The sequence below is a fragment of the Alosa sapidissima genome, chromosome 14 (genome assembly GCF_018492685.1).
Source record: "Alosa sapidissima isolate fAloSap1 chromosome 14, fAloSap1.pri, whole genome shotgun sequence".
Lineage (NCBI taxonomy): Eukaryota > Metazoa > Chordata > Actinopteri > Clupeiformes > Clupeidae > Alosa > Alosa sapidissima.
This window is the reverse complement of record NC_055970.1, coordinates 15,313,484-15,332,624: the sequence shown is the minus strand read 5'-3', so window position 1 is coordinate 15,332,624 and position 19,141 is coordinate 15,313,484. Positions and strand designations below refer to the sequence as shown.

At 43.8% G+C, this 19,141-nt stretch overlaps 2 protein-coding genes across 5 annotated transcripts in view; one reads left to right on the top strand and one right to left on the bottom strand.

The window, feature by feature from the left end:
• tbc1d2 (TBC1 domain family, member 2) overlaps positions 1-14,392 on the bottom strand; it is a 32,081-nt gene extending 17,689 nt beyond the window's left edge. Inside the window, exons 1-6 of the mRNA XM_042060735.1 lie at positions 13,755-14,392; positions 11,422-11,832; positions 10,545-10,656; positions 3,971-4,094; positions 2,407-3,035; positions 2,066-2,190 (exon numbers count right to left, since the gene is read on the bottom strand). Coding sequence (XP_041916669.1) covers positions 2,066-2,190; positions 2,407-3,035; positions 3,971-4,094; positions 10,545-10,656; positions 11,422-11,784 — 1,353 coding nt within the window. The 5' untranslated portion in view covers positions 11,785-11,832; positions 13,755-14,392. The remainder of the gene's footprint in view (positions 1-2,065; positions 2,191-2,406; positions 3,036-3,970; positions 4,095-10,544; positions 10,657-11,421; positions 11,833-13,754) is intronic.
• Positions 14,393-14,819: 427 nt separating this feature from the next.
• elp1 (elongator acetyltransferase complex subunit 1) overlaps positions 14,820-19,141 on the top strand; it is a 25,321-nt gene continuing 20,999 nt past the window's right edge. For 3 of the 4 annotated variants that reach the window (XM_042060734.1, XM_042060732.1, XM_042060733.1), the window contains exons 1-11: positions 14,820-14,955; positions 15,382-15,533; positions 15,690-15,842; positions 16,021-16,102; positions 16,614-16,694; positions 17,191-17,276; positions 17,362-17,461; positions 17,644-17,734; positions 18,002-18,125; positions 18,255-18,348; positions 18,657-18,884. In XM_042060734.1, the coding sequence (XP_041916668.1) occupies positions 15,384-15,533; positions 15,690-15,842; positions 16,021-16,102; positions 16,614-16,694; positions 17,191-17,276; positions 17,362-17,461; positions 17,644-17,734; positions 18,002-18,125; positions 18,255-18,348; positions 18,657-18,884 (1,189 nt within the window). In that variant the 5' untranslated portion in view covers positions 14,820-14,955; positions 15,382-15,383. The remainder of the gene's footprint in view (positions 14,956-15,381; positions 15,534-15,689; positions 15,843-16,020; positions 16,103-16,613; positions 16,695-17,190; positions 17,277-17,361; positions 17,462-17,643; positions 17,735-18,001; positions 18,126-18,254; positions 18,349-18,656; positions 18,885-19,141) is intronic. The other variant, XM_042060731.1, reaches the window with a different exon arrangement.

The window sequence follows — 19,141 nt, the reverse complement described above, 5'->3', positions numbered from 1 at the left end:
GATAAATGTTGTGCCTGTTCCTCAGCCAGTAAGAGAGGTAAATCAGCAACTGAGGAGGTCCACCCGCCCAGTTAAACCCAGAAGCATCTTCATGTATGACCAGTCAGGAGAACCCTCCTACCAGCCTTGTAGAATGGGAACAAATGCCATGTACTGTACCCCTTTGCCCATGCTGGCCTACCCAGTGTTCCATGAGATGTGCTACTATCCTCCCCCAGCTGTATGGATGTATAGTAGAACTGACATTGACCAGGACATGAAAGACACTGACATTGACATAGAACCTTACCTCCATACTACTTACCTGTGACTGACATACTGGCTTACTTCCTGTTCAGACTGATGACTCCTGAAGACCGTACTTACTTGACGTCCTGACCGATAGTCTGTGAGTACCACTGTAGCCAGTAGTCCAGTTTAGTTCTGGATGTCAGGAGACATCTTTTAAAGTAGGGGAGAGTGTAATGGGTAGAGAAAATGGCCTCTTATATTAGTTTAATTAAACAGTTACCCCCTCCTATTTTTTTTGTTTTATTACATTTAAGATAACATTCCCATGTATTTCACTTCATGCCAGTAGATGGCGATGTTACACTGCTTTACCGTAGTGGGTTGCCGTGGAGACGGTAGCTCGAGCACTCAGAAATAAACGTCCAGTGCTTGAGAAAGACATAATTTCTGTATCTCCACTTCTTTTCAACCCACAGGTATATTTTTAAACCTTTCCAATTTCTGTTAATATGTATCAAAAGAGTATTTCACCAGTACGTTTGTGTAGTGTAAAAAGTCATGTCATGTGTAGAAATGTGATTTAGAATGTTTAGAAGTATTTTCTTTATACTGTAGCTAGCGAGCTAGCAGAAGCTAGATTAAGTTAGCAAGCTACCGTCAGTTCAGCTTCCGTTCTCTCGTCTTTCTGTATGAACTATAAAACAGGTATAGCGTCGAGTGAACGTCAGTATTTTAATGTTTAAGTGTATGTAACATGTATGTTAAGTTTCTCAGTACTTTGTACTTTTGTTTGGTTTAGTTGTGCTCCATTCTAATTTGCTAGTATATCTTGTTAGCCAGAGCCTGTCAGGTTCTCAATGTATGTTGCCGCCAGTGTTGTCAGTTGGTGTGCGCGTGCATGTAGACACACGCAAACGGCAGACCGATGCGTTGTGCTGGTGAATAGTTATGACAGTCACATGAACAGTTTCAATGGTAGTTTTTATATTATTATCGTATAGTATTCTAAGTATTTGATTAATGAAAATGTTGTTAATGTATTTGATGAAGGTAACCCAATATAACCGTTGTTATTTTATGGGTGTTCACTTTGAAGAATTAATTGATAACAAGATAGCCAAGTAGCCTGTGTATATGTAGCCTATACTGGAATGTATTAGGACATTGTATGGTTTACATACAATGTCATTTGATGTATAGTGTTATTTGTTGAAGCATATTGGATATATTATAAAGGTATACCACTGTCTATTTCATACTATCTAGGTAAAGTGTTTTGTATTGTATATTATATATGCCAATGCTTTCTATATTGGTCTATTGATTACATTTATTATATTAGTAATGTTTGAAACTATGGTTTATAATATCAAGAGGTATTTCAATGTTTATATTATATTGATATATTATATTATTATAGTATATTTTATAATTGTATGTTTTGGAATATGTCCAGTGCCATAGTGTGTGCTAGGCCTATCTGTTATTGCTCTCTTGAATGATTTTTTACTCAGAAATAAACGTCCAGTGCTTGAGAAAGACATAATTTCTGTATCTCCACTTCTTTTCAACCCACAGTGCTATCCAGCCTGTGGTCTTGTACCTGCCCAGATTCCCCTAGGTCTGAGGCCGGTAACATGTGCTTCACTTCACTGTGTGCTGAGTGTTTCACTAATTCACAGATTGGGATAAATGCAGAGACCAAATTTCCCTCACGGGATCAAAAGACTGTATACTTATACCTACAAACGCAAAGACACACATACAAATACACACACACACTGACATTTACAATTCCTCTGTGTCTGTATGCGTGTGTGTGTGTGGGGGGCACCTTCTGTTCCTTGGCCTCTTTTTCCTGTGTGAGCACTTCGAGCTCTAAGCAGAGGCTTCGGTTTTTCCTGTTGCGCCCTGTTGGTAAGGTGGCAGAGAGATGCTTTGGTGAGGAGAGGGGGCGCCCTGTGAGGTGAGGGGGTAATGAAAGTTATGAAGTTAATGAAAATTACATACAAAAACATGTTTTTTTGTTTAACTGGGCACATGCTCACATGATAGAAATGACACAAGTCTCTCAACCAAGTACGCAATGTATAGGTGTACAGGAGTGTATCTTGGGTCACGTGTGTGTGTGTGTCTGTGTGTGTTTTTCTCATTAGTGATTGAAGTAGGACTTACTCCTTATCTGAGCAGGTATGGTCAAGGAAGTTGATCTCTGATTGGCTGTAACCGTAGTGGGTGTGAACGGAGAGGCTGTTTCCTGATTGGCTGTGTCCTCTGAGAGTGTTTCAAGGGAGGCTGCTTCCTGATTGGCTGTGTTGTGAGTTGATGTGTCCAAGGAAGATGTTTCCTGATTGGCTGTATCATGACTGGATGTGTCTAGAGAGGCTGTTTCCTGATTGGCTGTGTTGTGAGTTGATGTGTCCAAGGAAGTTGTTTCCTGATTAGTTGTGTCAAGACTGGATGTGTCCGGAGTGGCTGTTTCCTGACTAACTATGCCTTGAATGGGTGTTTCCCTAGAGGCTGATTTCTGATTGGTTATGTCATGGCTGGATGTGTCCTCGGAGGTTGTTTCCTGATTGGTTGTGTCGTGACTGGATGTGTCCTGAGATGTTGTTTCCTGATTGGTTGTGTCGGGACTGGGTGTGTCTTGAGAGGCTGATTCCTGATTGGTTATGCCTTGAGTGGGTGTGTCCCGAGCGGCTGTTTCCTGATTGGTTGTGCCTTGAGTGGTTGTGTCCAGGTTAGGTATAAGTGAAACAGGGGCCTGATCCAGGTTAGGCACAGTCTTCTTAAAACACAGATTCCTGTAACACACACACACACCAAACAAACACACACACTGTTGACTGTCTTGGTTTGAATTGACAAAAGAAGGGTTGAACATAGGTCAAATAACCCTAGTCTGGCCTTGGTTTTCAATTTGAAAGTAATTTAGAGGAGTGGTGTGTGTATGAGATCTATGGTCTTTTAGGCCCCCACTGTCACAGCGCTGCCTTGAAGTCGACTGTGGGTGCCCAAAAGACCATCAGGCTGTGCATGAACTCCTGCTTACACACTCCCTCCTCTCTCTCTCTCTCTCTCTCTCTCTCTCTCTCTCTCTCTCTCTCTCTCTCTCTCTCTCTCTCTCTCTCTCTCTCTCTCTCTCTCTCTCTCTCTCTCTCATATCTTCCTATTTTCCTCTTTCTCTCACCACACTCACTCCTCATCTTTCCCCAATTTATATGCCTGTGTGTGTGTGTGTATGTGTGTGTGTGTGTGTGTGTGTGTGGTGTGTGTATGTGTGTATGTGTATGTGCCATGTGTGTGTGTGTGTGTGTGTATGTGTGTGTGTGTGTGTGTGTGTGTGTGTGTGTGGTGTGTGTATGTGTGTATGTGTATGTGCCATGTGTGTGTGTGTGTGTGTGTATGTGTGTGTGTGTGTGTGTGTGTGTGTGGTGTGTGTATGTGTGTATGTGTATGTGCCATGTGTATGTGTGTGTGTGTGTGTGTGTGTGTGTGGTGTGTGTATGTGTGTATGTGTATGTGCCATGTGTGTGTGTGTGTGTGTGTATGTGTGTGTGTGTGTGTGTGTGTGTGTGTGTGTGGTGTGTGTATGTGTATGTGCCATGTGTATGTGTGTGTGTGTGTGTGTGTGTGTGTGTGTGTGTGTGGTGTGTGTATGTGCCATGTGTGTGTGTGTGTGTGTGTGTGTGTGTGTGTGTGTGTGTGTGTGTGTGTGTGTGTGTGTGTGTACACTCACTGGAACTCTATAATGGGGTGTTTCAGTGAAAGGTTTAGTGGGCTCCTTAGTCCAGGAGAAGGCCGGTTGGGTGCGTCTTTGCCTACAAACTCCGATGGCATTTTAACCTGGGGAATAAATTCCACTAAAACACACACACACACACACACACACATGCACGCACGCACGCGCACACACACACACACACACACACACACACACACACACACATATTTACAGTTCCAAACATTGATGGAAGTATGTTACATGTTTTGACAGGTCTGATCAAACACAAAATGCTTAGTTTGTACTATTCATCCATTCTGCACTAGTGGTTCTGGGTAGACATGGCATAACCCTCTCCAAATGGATACGCTACCTATTATTGCAGAAATGGAAAATGTATTTTACTTTTTGTATTTGGTTTACTTTGCAGTCTGTGCACATGTCTAAAACTCCCAAACACAAGAATGATTAGATTGCACTGGAATCCCAGGTTTGTGATACGTGATACTGTCAGCAACACGCACACACACGCACCGCACAAACGCACGCACAAACACACACACACACACACACAACTGAGAATTTATTTAATGCAATCATAGAGAGAGACAGAGACAGAGGGCTCTATCTTGGTGATCTAAAACGCAGCGCATAGCGTATTCTTATCATCCTATCCAGGGTAGAAATTTCACGGCGGCCACGACGGCCATGGCCCTCGTTGCCCCTTGCGTTGGCCGTGATGCCCCTTTGAAAATCAGAGGTTTACAGGCCACTGTGGCCTTGGTGCCCCTTTCTTTCAATATTTTGGTTTGCGTCCGACTAATAGCATATTTTATTAGCCTATGGCCTGACAAAATAATCGTAGGATTTACAGTGCAAATTAATTTAGTCTTTTACGCAGTGGAGAAAGTGACAGCGCACGGCAAGAAAGAAAGTGCGTCCAGATTCACCCATTCTTCTCAGTTGAACTACTCGCGAAGTAGCCTACTCATCATACAGACATCACAAGTATCACATCGCATGAAAGAGCTTTTTCTCAGCTTTTAAACAATGTTAGCCGTTTGGTGAACGGTTCGCGAGACAAAAAAATACTATGATTAAATTGAATCATAAATTAGGTTCTACGCCTATCTCCCTACCCATTCATCTTAGTGGAATAGGCCTAGCCTACTTCACGAACCCTTCGTTCAAAACATATATCAAAATAAACAGCAGACCTTACCGAACACGTTTTGAATTTGCAGCAAATTTCGACATGCATGCCAAATTTGGGCTTTAAGTTTCACAATGTGTTTAAATTTTTCTACGTGATTTCATAACAGGCCAAATACAAAATCAATGTGACAAATATCGCCAAATATGTCGGTAAATATTAAAATCAGAGGATATACAGCTGACTACGAGTTTGTTAAAGCAGCCTTAATGATCACAAAATGCTAAGCATGCATATATTCTAGGCTATTTGAGTTTCTTAAAGCTGAGCTGTGCTTAAATTGTTCAATACATGATTTCATAACAGGCCAAATATAAAATAAATGTTAAATATAGCCTAGATATCTGTAAATATTAGATGATCAGATGATTTACAGTTCTATGTAATAGCGTAATAGCGTGTCATGTTTCATGTTTTTGTAATGTTTCATACAGTGATGCAGGTCTACTGCTGTGAATAGGCTAAATACAATTTTAATCATTTTTATAGCCTGTATAACTTTGGCCCTTGGTGCCCTGACATGTGGCCTTTGTGCCCCCCACCAAATCTGCCCAACTGAAGGCCAAGTGGCCTTGCCCCTAAAATGGTGAAATTCCAAGCCTGTTCCTATCTTACACTCAAATTGTTCGCCATGCACTTCTCTTTTATTAAACAATATGGCCAGGGGTGTGGCAATTAACGACCTAAGGTGTGGTCTAGCGCATTATCTAAAAATCACCATCTTACACCATCTAAAAAGCATTACGCCACTGACCAAGAAAAGCCTGGTCTACAGCGAAAGGCGCATGTGAAGCACAGCTGAAGACGCACTCTCATGACATGTAAGCAGCAACTCCTCTGCAGGATAAATGTCCTTAGGTTTTTTATTCAGTCATTTGAACATTATTGGGGTAAGGGGTACTTTTTTCAAGCTATGTTTTCGAGGGTAACCCATTGTCAGTCAATGGTGAAAGTAATTAACTGTGTATAACTGTTTTGCCGTTGACTATTGCGCTGCTTGCTGTTAAAGGGAATGACAGATGTCATTTTAATTGGTTTAAAGTATGTTACGCTCAAAACACCCATGACTGATTATGAAACATAAGACAAACCTTTTTGCGGCAAGCACGCAATGTTTGATAACAAAACCACCCCGAATGTGGACTGGACACACTCCTAAATGTATTTAAGCTTTTCGCTACTGACAATGTGTTTTAGATCACCAAGATAGGGCCCAGAGAGGGAGAGAGAGGGAGAGAGAGAGAGAGAGAGAGAGAGAGAGAGAAAGAGAGAGAGACACTTAGGACATAGACACTGAGTTTGTTCATGTCTGTACTCGCATGACATACCTCACATACAAACCAGGGATAGCAGTACACACGCACGCACGCACGCACGCACACACACACACACACACACACACGTTTGTTTTTTCTTGGTCACTTACACACTGTTAGCAAGCTTGTAAACTAACCATAACAAAATAATATAAACACTTTTCCCACTATTTCCGCACATGATGTGTTGAGCTTTCGGAGCAACACACTACACACAAACTCTGTGTTCATTCTGTACATCTCTGGCTGCATCATGGCTCATTTAGTACCACTAGTGCAGTGGCCGTTCAAACATGCCATTCCTGTAGAAAACCTGTAGCACAATTACATGCCCGCAGGTAAACCTGCTTTAATAGGGCGATAGGGAAAACATCATTCTAGCTAAGCATTCAATAATGAATACGGAATATTATATTATAACATATATTAGCCTATGATTAATGTGCAGTAAGCAAAATGTAGGCATGGCTGCATGTGACATTTTTACAGATCAAAATGACATAAGCCTAACAGCTCTTTTGACTTAAGGCTATATGTTTATTAAAGCGATACTCCATCATTTGGGGAAATACACTCATTTCCCACCTCCCCTCGAGTTAAACAATTGAGTTTTACCTTTCCCCAGTTCATCCAGCTGTTCTCTGACAGTAGCACTTTTAGCTCCAGCTCATTGAATCAGATTGGACCGTTAGCATCTCTCCTATAAGCTAACGGTCTAATCTGATTCAATGAGCTGGAGCTAAAAGTGCTACTGTCAGACGCAGAGAACAGCTGGATGAACTGGGGAAAGGTAAAACTCGAGGGGAGGTGGGAAATGAGTGTATTTCCCCAAATGGTGGAATATCCCTTTAAGCTTATTGTATAACTTCCTGATAGAGAAGACAAACCATTTTGTGGAATGATGCATCATCGTATGAATGATTTGCAGCGATGTGACCTTTGCACCAAAAAACGGGACATTTGGTGTCCCGGGAAAGATTATCAATTTTCCGGGACAGACATTAAAAAAAGAGAACAATTCCGGGGAAACCAGAACGTGTGGTAACCCTAGTAAAACCAGTGGAAAAGTGTTAGGCCCTGCCTTCGACCCGGCGCAATGTGGCACCAAGCACGATGCAAGTCTTGTTCCTATCACCCAAGGCAGAGATGGATTTTTCACCATGCACTTCAGTTCAGTTGAAAATTGTGCCGACCGGCGTGTCAATTAAAAAAAAAATAGGTGTGGCCAGGCGCATGATCAGGGCTTAAATTTCACTGCGGGATTGCGGGTATTGCCCATAATTTGTTCAAGTCCCGCAACTCTAGCCATCATAATGCGAGAAATTCCCGCATACACTTTTACAGCCTGTCTGATGACGTTAATATAGCCTAATCATTAAGTGGCGAGTTGAATTGAACATAGCCTCATGCAGACGCACACACACACGGAGAGAGAGAGAGAGAGAGAGAGAGAACCACTTTGCGCTTACGCAAATAGGCTACGCTACCATGGCAAACTTTTACATCTGGAAAGAGCTCCTTGGTAACGATCCTGCTAGCTCAGGTCACGTCAACACTTGATCCCAGAAAGATTGTCTTCGACATGTTAGTTTTTTGAACATTTATTGTATCTAATGACATAGAAAACATAATAATTTGCATACACATACCGCACTATGCACAACTTTTATTCACTAGCGACTATAGCCTAAAACCGTCAGGTTGAAGGGGGGCTAATTACTCCATAGAATTACTCTCACGTATTTTCAGTGAGTAAGTGACAGGCACTCAATTACACCTACTCATCAGCAATGTGCACTCAATTGGACCTACACACCACATTAAAGATATGCCTAAGTGTTATAGGTTAAACGTCAATATGAGGCATTCAAATTACTAAATATGTTTAGCTACTAGTAATTACTAGTAAAATGCTAAATGCATTATTAAATAAATACACTCTATATGAATTCAAAAATATATGATAGAAACATATCACATAAGCTATCATTTTCAGTGTGTGTTTGTGTGTGTGGAGAGAGTCAAGCAGAATCTAGGATGTCCACTGTTGTGAATGATCCCACTACAGTATATATTACTGATGACGTCAGGGTGGTGGGGGCCCCAAAATCAAACACTTTTTTAAAAAAAGTATCGAAGTATTGAAATCGCAATTCTTGACTTGGTATCAGAATCGACCCCCCCCCCCCCATCCCCCCCAAATTGTGTAAATCCCCCCTACATGAATAACCTAAGGGGGGAATTCCCCCCCATTTTGAAAAATGAATTTTAAGCCCTGATGATCCAAAAATCATTATGCAACTGACCAAGAAAAAGCAAAAAAAAAAAGCAAAAAATGCACAAGCACAGCTATTTTGAGCTGACTTTCACAAAATGTAAGCAGCTCTTAGCAATGAGTCCCAGGCAACCTTATGCTTAGGATTTCTATTCAGTCATTCGAACATTATTAGGGTGTGTTGCTTTTTTCAGGTAATGTTTTTAATTGTAATCACTTGTCAGTCAATAGTGAAAGTAAATAACTAAGTGTAAAACTGTTTTATTGTTGCCTATGAGACCATGGTGAAGTTAGTTTCAGTTTGGATGAGTTCAAATAATAGGCGAATGCAGATGCAAGTAGGCTGTACTCTGCTAGTCACACACACATGTAGTAAAGCAAGGTTTAATGGAATCCTGGTGTTGCATACACGGTCTCGTGTACAAGCAGATTCCTTTAGATGCACTGACTGTAAGATGTTGCACTCCTTGCTCTTAAAGGGAATGACGGATGGATGATGGATATTACGACTGAAACACACGCATGACTGATTAAGAAACATAAGAACAACCCTTGAACAATGCGCTTGACATCTGGCGAACTTATTACACCGTCAAGATAGTGAGGACTGGCCACACTCTAAATGTATTTAAATCATCCGCTTCAGATTGTGCGCTTTAGATAGTTAAAATAGAGCCCCAAATGGATCCCAAGTTCATTAAATGCATGCTTAATTGCAATCAATAAAAACTATAATTCAAGTCATAGCTCAAACCCGATTACTGTAAAACACAATTCCTCCCATTACTATTAGTTTTTGAGGGCCTGAGGGCTTTTGTGTGATGTCTGGTTTAGATGTATGATTTTGTGTTCAGTTTTAGGAATAATTTCCAGATTTGTTTTTTTTTTTCATTTACACGCACAGTGCCAAGCTTCCAACACTAATTGCTTTGACTACTCGTACTTATAAATGTAGATGGGCTATTAGTTCTGTATGTTGTACATCAATGCTTCTAAAAATAATAATCTATAAGTTCCATATAGTTCTGTATATACTAGGTCTATATAGACTGTTCCACCTTCACTTCTGTGTGTGTGTGTGTGTGTGTGTGCTGTGTGTGTTTCTCTGACAGGAAACAGTCTGCAGACCGAAGCTATGAACCATGAATCCTGTCTTGACTTTCTCACACACACACACACACACACACACACACACACACACACACACATACACTCACACACACACTCACACACACACACACACACACACAGTCATCCATGATGGGAAATGAGCTACACCCAATGCACACCGTGACAGCATTGAGCAGCTGTTTCAGTGACCAATGTGTGTGAAGGAGAGACATGGCGGGTCCTTCACCCCCCTGCCGTTAGACAATACAGTCAGCACCTCCTCAGTAGACTACACAATACATTACAAATGTTTGACTGCATTTTTACAGTAATACACATCACATGTGTAATTTTAGCATCTCTGTATTTAATTAAGCAATAAGCCCCGAGAGGCCGTAGGTTACGCTGATTCAGAATCGGCGTAACCTATGGCCACTTAGCAGTAAAAACCCTGTTGCTGCTGCTGTTGTTGTTGTTGTTGTTGTTGTTGTTGTACATAAACATGTACATGACCATGTCAAAGTAGTGTGCATTAGTGGCAACCCTGCTGATTTTGTTGTAGTGCATACCTGCCCCTTTGTGTGTGTGTAAATCCCTGCAGTGTATGTGGGTGTGGCTTTGTGTGTGTGTGTGTGTGTGTGTGTGTGTGTGTGTGTGTGTGTGTGTGTGTCTTACCTGAAGTGTGTGTGTCAAGGTTGGAGTTTGCATCTCCTGTCTGCATCCTGTGTTGCAATCGTATGAGTTGTAGCTGCTGCAACCAGTACATCATCAACTCATGACTAGCTGCCTAAAACACACACACACACACACACACACACACACACACAGTCAAAGATCAAAACCACACGCAATCTGTCAAACTATAATCTCAGCATCTCACTGAGTTTTTGCAAATCATTACGGAAACTGTTCACAAGATACATCTAAGCCAATTCACACCAAAGATTCGAGTGACAAGACGAAACCGTTGCCAGCTGTTGCAACCATTGCAATGTATTCATCATGTCAAATTGCAGTTGCAAGTTGCAAGTTTTAAACACTTTTACCTCACATCGTTTGTGACTGTTTGAATCCACAGTTTTTTTAGAACATGTCTTGCAGCAAGTTGCTGGTTTATTGAATGTTGCAGCTCATCTAGTTTGTGAATCTTTGGTGTGGATTGGTTCCTGTGACAAGACTAAGACAGGAGACCCATTCTCTTGCTGTTTTGTTTCTGCACACATACACTCACACACACACACACACACACACACACACACACACACACACACACACATACACACATACAAACACATACAAACACAATGTACTGTACGTGTATGGGTAAGGGAGATGATGTTTAGAGGTGAGAGTGGTGTGTGTCTGAGAGAGAGAATTGTGTTTGCGTGTGTGTGTGTGTGTGTGTGTGAGTGTAAGATAGAGAGAGAGAGAGAGAGAGAGAGAGAGATGGTGTGTGTGTGTGTGTGTGTGTGTGTATGTTTGTGTCTGTGTTTGTATGTGTTTGTGTATGTGTGAGAGAGAGATTGAGTGTGTGTGTGTATGTGTATGTCACCTTAAGGATGACGATGCGTTGCGGTGTGTTTATGTAGAAGGTCCCTGGCTCATCCTGCGCTTCCAGTGGGTAACTGAAGGTGGCACTGGTGAGCTCTATCTGCCCCAGCGGCGTGGCGTCCTGCCGTGTGCGCCAGTACATTAGCAGACTGCGCCCAGCATCATGTGAGAACCAACGAGTCTTCCAGAGCTTCAGAGGCCCGCCTCTCTTCTCCAGCCAACCACAGAGCCGCTGGGCCGGTTGGGGGCGGGCCTCAGAGACATCTGCAGCTGTTTGATTGGTGGTGAGGGGCTGCTGGGAGCTGTCCGTCATCAGCTGGCTCGACAACTGAGACAACTGGGGCATCGGTACCGGCTCACTCATGTTAGCACTAATACTGAACACACACACACACACACACACACACACACACTACAAACACACACAAAACACATATTACAAACACATAGACACACACATACACACAAAAAACACACATCATAAACACACATTACAAACACACACACACACATATTATAAACATACGCACACACACTTATTACAATTGCTCACACAATCACACACACACACACACACACACACACACTCACATTATAAACACACACACACATTTTTGTTACACACATAATGAACATACATACACTACAACATTCGCCTACCACATTTAGACTAGTATTTATAATCAAGCTTGCAGATGATACGGTAATGGGTCTCATCAGCAACAACGATGAGACAGCCTAAGGAGGTCCAGCACCTAACATCGTGGTGCACCGACAACAATCTGGCTCTCAACACCAAGAAGACCAAAGAGCTCATTGTGGACTACAGGAAGTCAAAAGCTGGCAGACACTCACCCATCCTCATCAACGGGACTGAGGTGGAGCGTGTCACAACTTCAAATTTCTGGGTGTCCACATCTCTGAGGACCTGTCTTGGACCCTCAACACCTCTACCCTGATCAAGAAGGCTCACCAGCATCTCTTCTCAAAGATGGTCCACCTGTCTTCTCAGATCCTGGTGAACTTTTACCGCTGCACCATCAAGAGCATCCTCACCAACTGTGTCACAGTATGGTAGGGCAACTGCTCTGCCTCTGACTGGAAAGCACTGCAGAGGGTGGTGAAAACTGCCCAACGCATCACCGGTTCCTCACTCCCCTCTATCGAGGCCATCCAGGGCAAGCCCCCCGCCCAACCTACTAACACCACCCCCCTACCTTGCCTCCTGAGCTGAACCACAACCATGGGGTTGCTTTAACAGGGACAACAAGGAGGTGGGTCATTCCGTGTCAAATCAGATAAGGTTGTTGCTGCACCATCTTATTATTTTCAGCCCTTTGGCGTTTTACAGCCTGAAAATCACATTGTCTCGTAAGAAATGTTTAGGAATTAATATAATGAAAAGTATTATTCATAGGCAGCCCAAACTTTGTAGGGCGGAAGACAAACATGTTCTCAGTATGACTGAACTATTTAATGTTTGTACGGCATTATCATTGATTTTCTACAAGGCCCTAGACTTGGAACGAAGTTCAAAAAGAGAGATATTAAGGGTAGTATAAACTTGTTTTTGTACACATTTGGTATCAATCATTATTTTTTCTTTACATTTTATAGGCTCCTAAATAAGACCAAGTGTGTTTGAGAGTTATCATTTAAATGTTTTAACAACTTTAACAACACCTTGCTTAGGGCACTGAAATGGCCAGCAGTGGCACTGACCCAATATCACCAGCTTTGAACTTTTTTCCAAATCTAGGGCTTTATATAAAAGCCCCCCCTCCCCGCTTTTTTGCACTTCTGGTTAGAAGCTAACTGCATTTCGTTGTTTCTACTTGTACTCTGCACAATGACAATAAAGTTGAATCTAATCTAATCTAATCTAATGTAATATAATATAATATAATCAAATCTAATATCAGTAGTAATTCCTATAGTCTCCTCTGCACTGTAGCTTTCTCTTTCTGTTTCTTTCTGTCTTTCTCTTTCTGTCACATAGGATAAACGTGTCTGCTAAATGAATAAATGTAAATGCGCACACACACACACACACAGCACTGAGGGCACCTCCTCTCCGGAACTGCATGGAAGCACTGAGCAGGTAAACATACAAATCAGTACAAGCATGTCATGCCATGCCCTTGTGCATACACGCAAGGGCATGGCATGACCCCCCCCCCCCCAATTCCTCCTGTTAGATTCCTGTGCTCTTTCCCTCTCCTACATGCGTCCCGTCTGGCACAACACGTTTGATTGCTGTTGCCGTCTGTGCCCGACACAGGGCGAGGTGAAACACAGTCTGTGAAAAGAACTGGGCTATACACCGCCACTTACCCGCTGTCGTGCGCTTTCGACGCGACTTCACACAATGTCAAAACTTCTTGTAAAACTTCACCACCTCTCCAGAGTGGAACCCAGCGCAAACACATGTGGCGCGAGGAGAGGAGAGGAGAGAATGTGTCACTTCCTTGAGTGCGTCTCTGCCGAACGGAGATCTCACTCAGATTCCCAGCCAGGGAGCGCCGGACCTCCTGCCAAACACACTGCAGCGGGCAGAGCGCATACGTCATGGAGCGCTAAATGCACGCTCAAGGGGGATGTGTGTGTGTGTGTGTGTGTGTGTGCATGTGTGTGTGTGGATGTGTGTCCACAACGTTGTGTGGATGTGGATGTGGATGTGTGTGTGTGTGTGTGTTTACGTTGCCAGATTGGTGTTTCAGGTCTTGAAAGTTTGGATTTTAAGGGTGTGGTTCTCTGGCACATAACCGAGGCGTCCAATGAGCTCGTGAGTCAGATTAGGGATCGCTCCTTAACAGATTACAGGAAATTCCCGCCCCGCCGGGACTTGCTCTCCTGGCTACCCTGCCCATCATGTTGATTAAAACAGACTAATTAGACCTAGGCCTATGAAGAGCATACATTTTACAGTTCCAACAGTCTATTAAAATCCTTGACACCAAGCCTACGCTATAGGTTAATCAATAATATATCCTATATTATTTATTCTTTTGGGGATACAGCAGCCTATAAACTTTTCAGCTAATCCAGGGCATCGGATTTCTACTCTGAACAAATTAACTACAATACATTGTCTGTAGCCTAGCCCTTGGAAGCCGTCTACGAAATAATCCATTATTTTACAATAGCAGAAAAGTGCTGTCGAAATGCCGTTATGGGCGAAACTCCAGCAGAGCCTGCAGGCTCGTACAGGAGGACTCCAGAAAAAGTGAAAGCCGTTAGCGTCGATGCAACAGAGAAGCCCAGCCCTGATCGGCAAGCTGCAGCCAGGGGTACTTCCATAGACAGTGGGTACTTCATGCAACACGCTTGACTGGCATCGGATGCACGTCCACTCCAAACCAGAGTGCGGCACGCTATTATGTTTCTCTGCACATAAATCTATGGTGTTACGTCACAGGGTCAGAGTTCATAATAAGGAAAATTTGACAGCGTGCTTGTGTTGTGTTGTAGTGGTTTAAAAGGTGCGTGTATAAAAGATACAACATTACCTGAAACTGAAGACGCAAAAGTAAAGGTATGTTCAATGTGTAATTTGGTGATACTGTTAGTAATATACAGGGCATCGGACTCAACCCAAGCTTTATCCACGTACCTTTGTACGTGGCTAGACAGACAGCCGTCATAGTTGAGATTAACGTTATTATATTTTATAACACATCTCACCTTAGATGGCGTCAAAGTTAGCTAAAAATATACATCTTTACTGCTACCTAGCTAGCAGCGAATAAACAGGCTCTGGCAGGCAGATATTAGCCCTAAAGCATGGTTGTATCTGTAACAGTGTGATTTTTGTCTACAAGACGTATAACGTTATATGTGCATAATGTGCTTTTGTTGGTATATTATATCATGGGTTGTTTATATTTCTGTCTGTGTGCGCGTGTGTGTGTGTGTGTGCGCGTGTGTGTGTGTGTGTGTGTGTGTGTGTGTGTGTGTGCAGGTATGAGGAACCTGAAGCTGAAGAGGCGTGTGTGCTCTGTGGGGGTGCAGGCTCCAGGCTCCCCTCATTGTCTCTCCGTCAGGATGGACTCAGGCTCTCTGCTCATCGCCTCCGCCCTCTCCATCATCGAGTATGACCCACGGACTGCACAGGTAGCACACACACACACACACACACACACACACACACAGAGCTAACACCTACACTACAACCTAGCACACCAGTCACACAGGTAACATGCACCAATATGCTAAATCACACAACAGCACACCTGGGGGTTTGACCATGCTGGTACTGTGTGTGTGCAGGTGCTGGATGAGGTATCCCTCACGGCAGAGGACTACCTGGCGGCGGATGGCAGTGGGACCGTAGTGGGCATCCAGGACCTTCCAGACCAGGAGTGTGTGTGTGTGGCCACAGCCAATGGAGACGTCATCCTCTACAACCTCAACACACACCAGGTACACACAGCTTTGTGTGTGTGTGTGTGTGTGTGTGTGTGTGTGTTTGTTTGTTTGTGTATGTGTGTTAGTGAGAGATACAGTGTGTATTTATTTGTGTGCTGTTTTTAGGAAAATTATCCTATTTGCCATTGACAATTCACTAATCTATGCTTTTGTGTGTGTGTGTGTGTGTTAGCTGGAGTGTGTTGGCAGTGTTGATACTGGCCTCACGGGAATGAGTTGGAGTCCTGATCAGGAACTGGTCACTTTAACCACAGGTCAGTCTATGTCTCACATAGTCAGTCTCTCTCTCTCTCTCTCTCTCTATCTCTCTATCTCTCTCTCTATCTATCTATCTATCTATCTATCTATCTATCTATCTAACACACACAAACACAAAAATAAATACCATACTTGACAGTGACATACCGTACATTCTATCACAACAGGCAAAAAGAAAAATAAATGTCAGAACTAATGACATGTATCCCTAGCAGACCTGGTTAGATGTTTAGCTTTCGTCACTTACTCCATTTAGTACTTTCAAGTAATTATGCATCCCATTCTTCACTCCTCTCCTTCACTCCTCCTCTCCTTCACTCCTCTTCTCCTTCACTCCTCTCCTTCACTCCTCCTCCCCTTCACTCCTCTCCTCCTTCACTCCTCCTCTCCTTCACTCCTCCTCTTCTCCTTCACTCCTCTCCTTCACTCCTCCTCTCCTTCACTCCTCTCCTTCACTCCTCCTCTCCTTCACTCCTCTTCTTCTCCTCTTACTCTTCCTCTGTGCAGGACAACAGACTATCATTGTGATGACTAAGGACTTTGAGCCGATTACTGAGGTTCAGATTCACCAGGAGGACTTTGGGGAAGGTGTGTATACCAACCAGGGATGGATTACTGCACGGGCCTACCGGGCCCAGGCCCAGGGGCCCAAGGGGTCAGGCGGCCCTGAAGCCCAAGCCTTTGCATGGAATCATTGCCTCAATATCAACAAATCAGGATGTAGGCTATGAATCTGATTGAATTTTGTATTGGCCATCCCCAAAATCCACCAGAATACAGGAAATCACATCAAACAAATTACAAAATTTCTGGGGGAGGACCCCAAACCCCCCCTCCAACATATGCGACAATTACCAGGGGCCCGAAAGTTCATAATCCGTCCATGATACCAACATTCACTATCTTACGCACACACACACACACACACGCACACACACACACACACACACACACACACACACACATGAATGCTCACACCACCTAATCTATGTAGTCAGTGTTCTCAGAATAGACAGAGCTTGATTAAACACCCACTTCTCTTGGTTGTGTGTGTGTGTGTGTGTGTGTGTGTGTGTGTGTTTAGGGAAGTTCATCACCGTTGGCTGGGGAAAGAAAGAGACTCAGTTCCATGGTTCTGCAGGCAAACAAGCAGCACAGAAGAAAAATACGGTATGTCTAGCAAACACACACACGCACTCACACTGACACTCTTACACACACTCTCACACACTCCTTCCTCTCCGTGCTTCCACAGGAAGTGTTGCCTGCAGTGGAGTGGGATGACCGAAGGCCTCGAGTGACGTGGAGAGGAGATGGACAACTGTTCGCCGTCAGCGCTGTGTGCCCTCAGACCGGTACACACACACACACACACACACGCACACACACACACACTATCAGTGCCATGTGCCCTCAGACTGACACACACACACACACACACACTTATAAGAAATAGACAACTGCTGCACAAAAATACTTATTCACTCCCACACATCCTGTAACGTCCTGTGTGTTTGTGCGTGTGTGTGTGTTTCAGGAGCGAGGAAGGTGCGGGTGTGGAACAGAGAGTGTGTTCTTCAGGCCACCAGTGAGACTATCAACGGCCTGGAGCAAGCATTGTGCTGGAAGTAAGACACACACACACACACACACATACACAGCCACCTCTATACTGAACATGCACACATCACTGATTCACACATACAAATTAATTCACACCAAGGACATCACACATCACACACACACACACACACCACCACACACCAAACGTAATACACACTAAACCCACACACACACACACACACACACACACACACACACACACTTAACTAGGCTGTTCCCTGGAGTACTGATGGAAGCCTGGTGTGTGTGTGTGTGTGTGTGTGTGTGTCTAGGCCCTCTGGTAGTCTGATTGCCTCTACACAGCGGCATCCAAACAAACACAGTGTGGTGTTTCTGGAGAAAAACGGCCTTCTGCACGGAGACTTCACACTGCCTCTTCAGAAGGACCAGGCCAAGGTACAGACACACTACCTTTTATACACACCTTTTATGCACCTTTATAAAGACCTCTCACTCAGAGAAAGCAAAACACATACCGAGAATGAGTGTAAACTGTGTGTTGTGCCTGTGTGTGTGTATACGCAGGTGAAAGAGCTGCTCTGGAACAGTGACTCCACAGTGTTGGCCGTTTGGTTGGAGGACATGAATCCAGGGGAGGATGGCCTCATAAACACTCAGAGTAAGACACTCACACTCCCTCACTTGCTTACTCACACTTACTCACTCACACACTCACACACTTGTTCAGTCACTCAGTCTGTTTCCACAGTCAGGTGAGGTTTGTAAGATAAGTCTATGGTCACTGTGTGTACATGTTTATCTCTTTTGCTGAAAATTCCCTTTGACATCAACCTTAAACAGCAAGCTCTCTCTAACCCTCTCTCCTTCTCTCTGCCTCCCTTCTCTTTCTATCTTTCTCTCTCTCTCTCCCTCTCCTTGCTCCCTCTCTCTGTCTTCCCCCTCTCTCTCTCTCTCTCTCCCCCCCAGTCCAGCTGTGGTCAGTAGGGAACTATCACTGGTACCTGAAGCAGTGTCTGCGTTGGGGAAGTGGTCAGGAGGCTCCTATGTGTGTGGTGTGGGACCCAGAGCGCCCTCTACAGCTGTACTTGTTGACACATGCCTGGACCTGCGTCACCTACCAGTGGGGCTGGACAACTGACCGCAGCTATGGAGATGCTGGTCATGACAACGCCAACGTGGCCGTGATTGATGGAGGTGAGGGCCAATCAGACAGCACAGATGGTCCATAGGGAGCATGTGCATGTGAGGAGTACAACTTCGAATTTAAGGTGCTGTTGACAGTGTTACAGCAGTGTGTGTGTGTGTGTGTCAGTGTGTGTGTGTGATGTATGATGTATGTGATATCTGTTTGTGTGTGTGTGGAGATGTAGTGCTGTTGTGTTAGTGTCACTAAAGTGTGTCTGTCTGTTTGTTTGTGTGTGTGTTAGTGCGTGTGTGTGTGCGCATGTGTG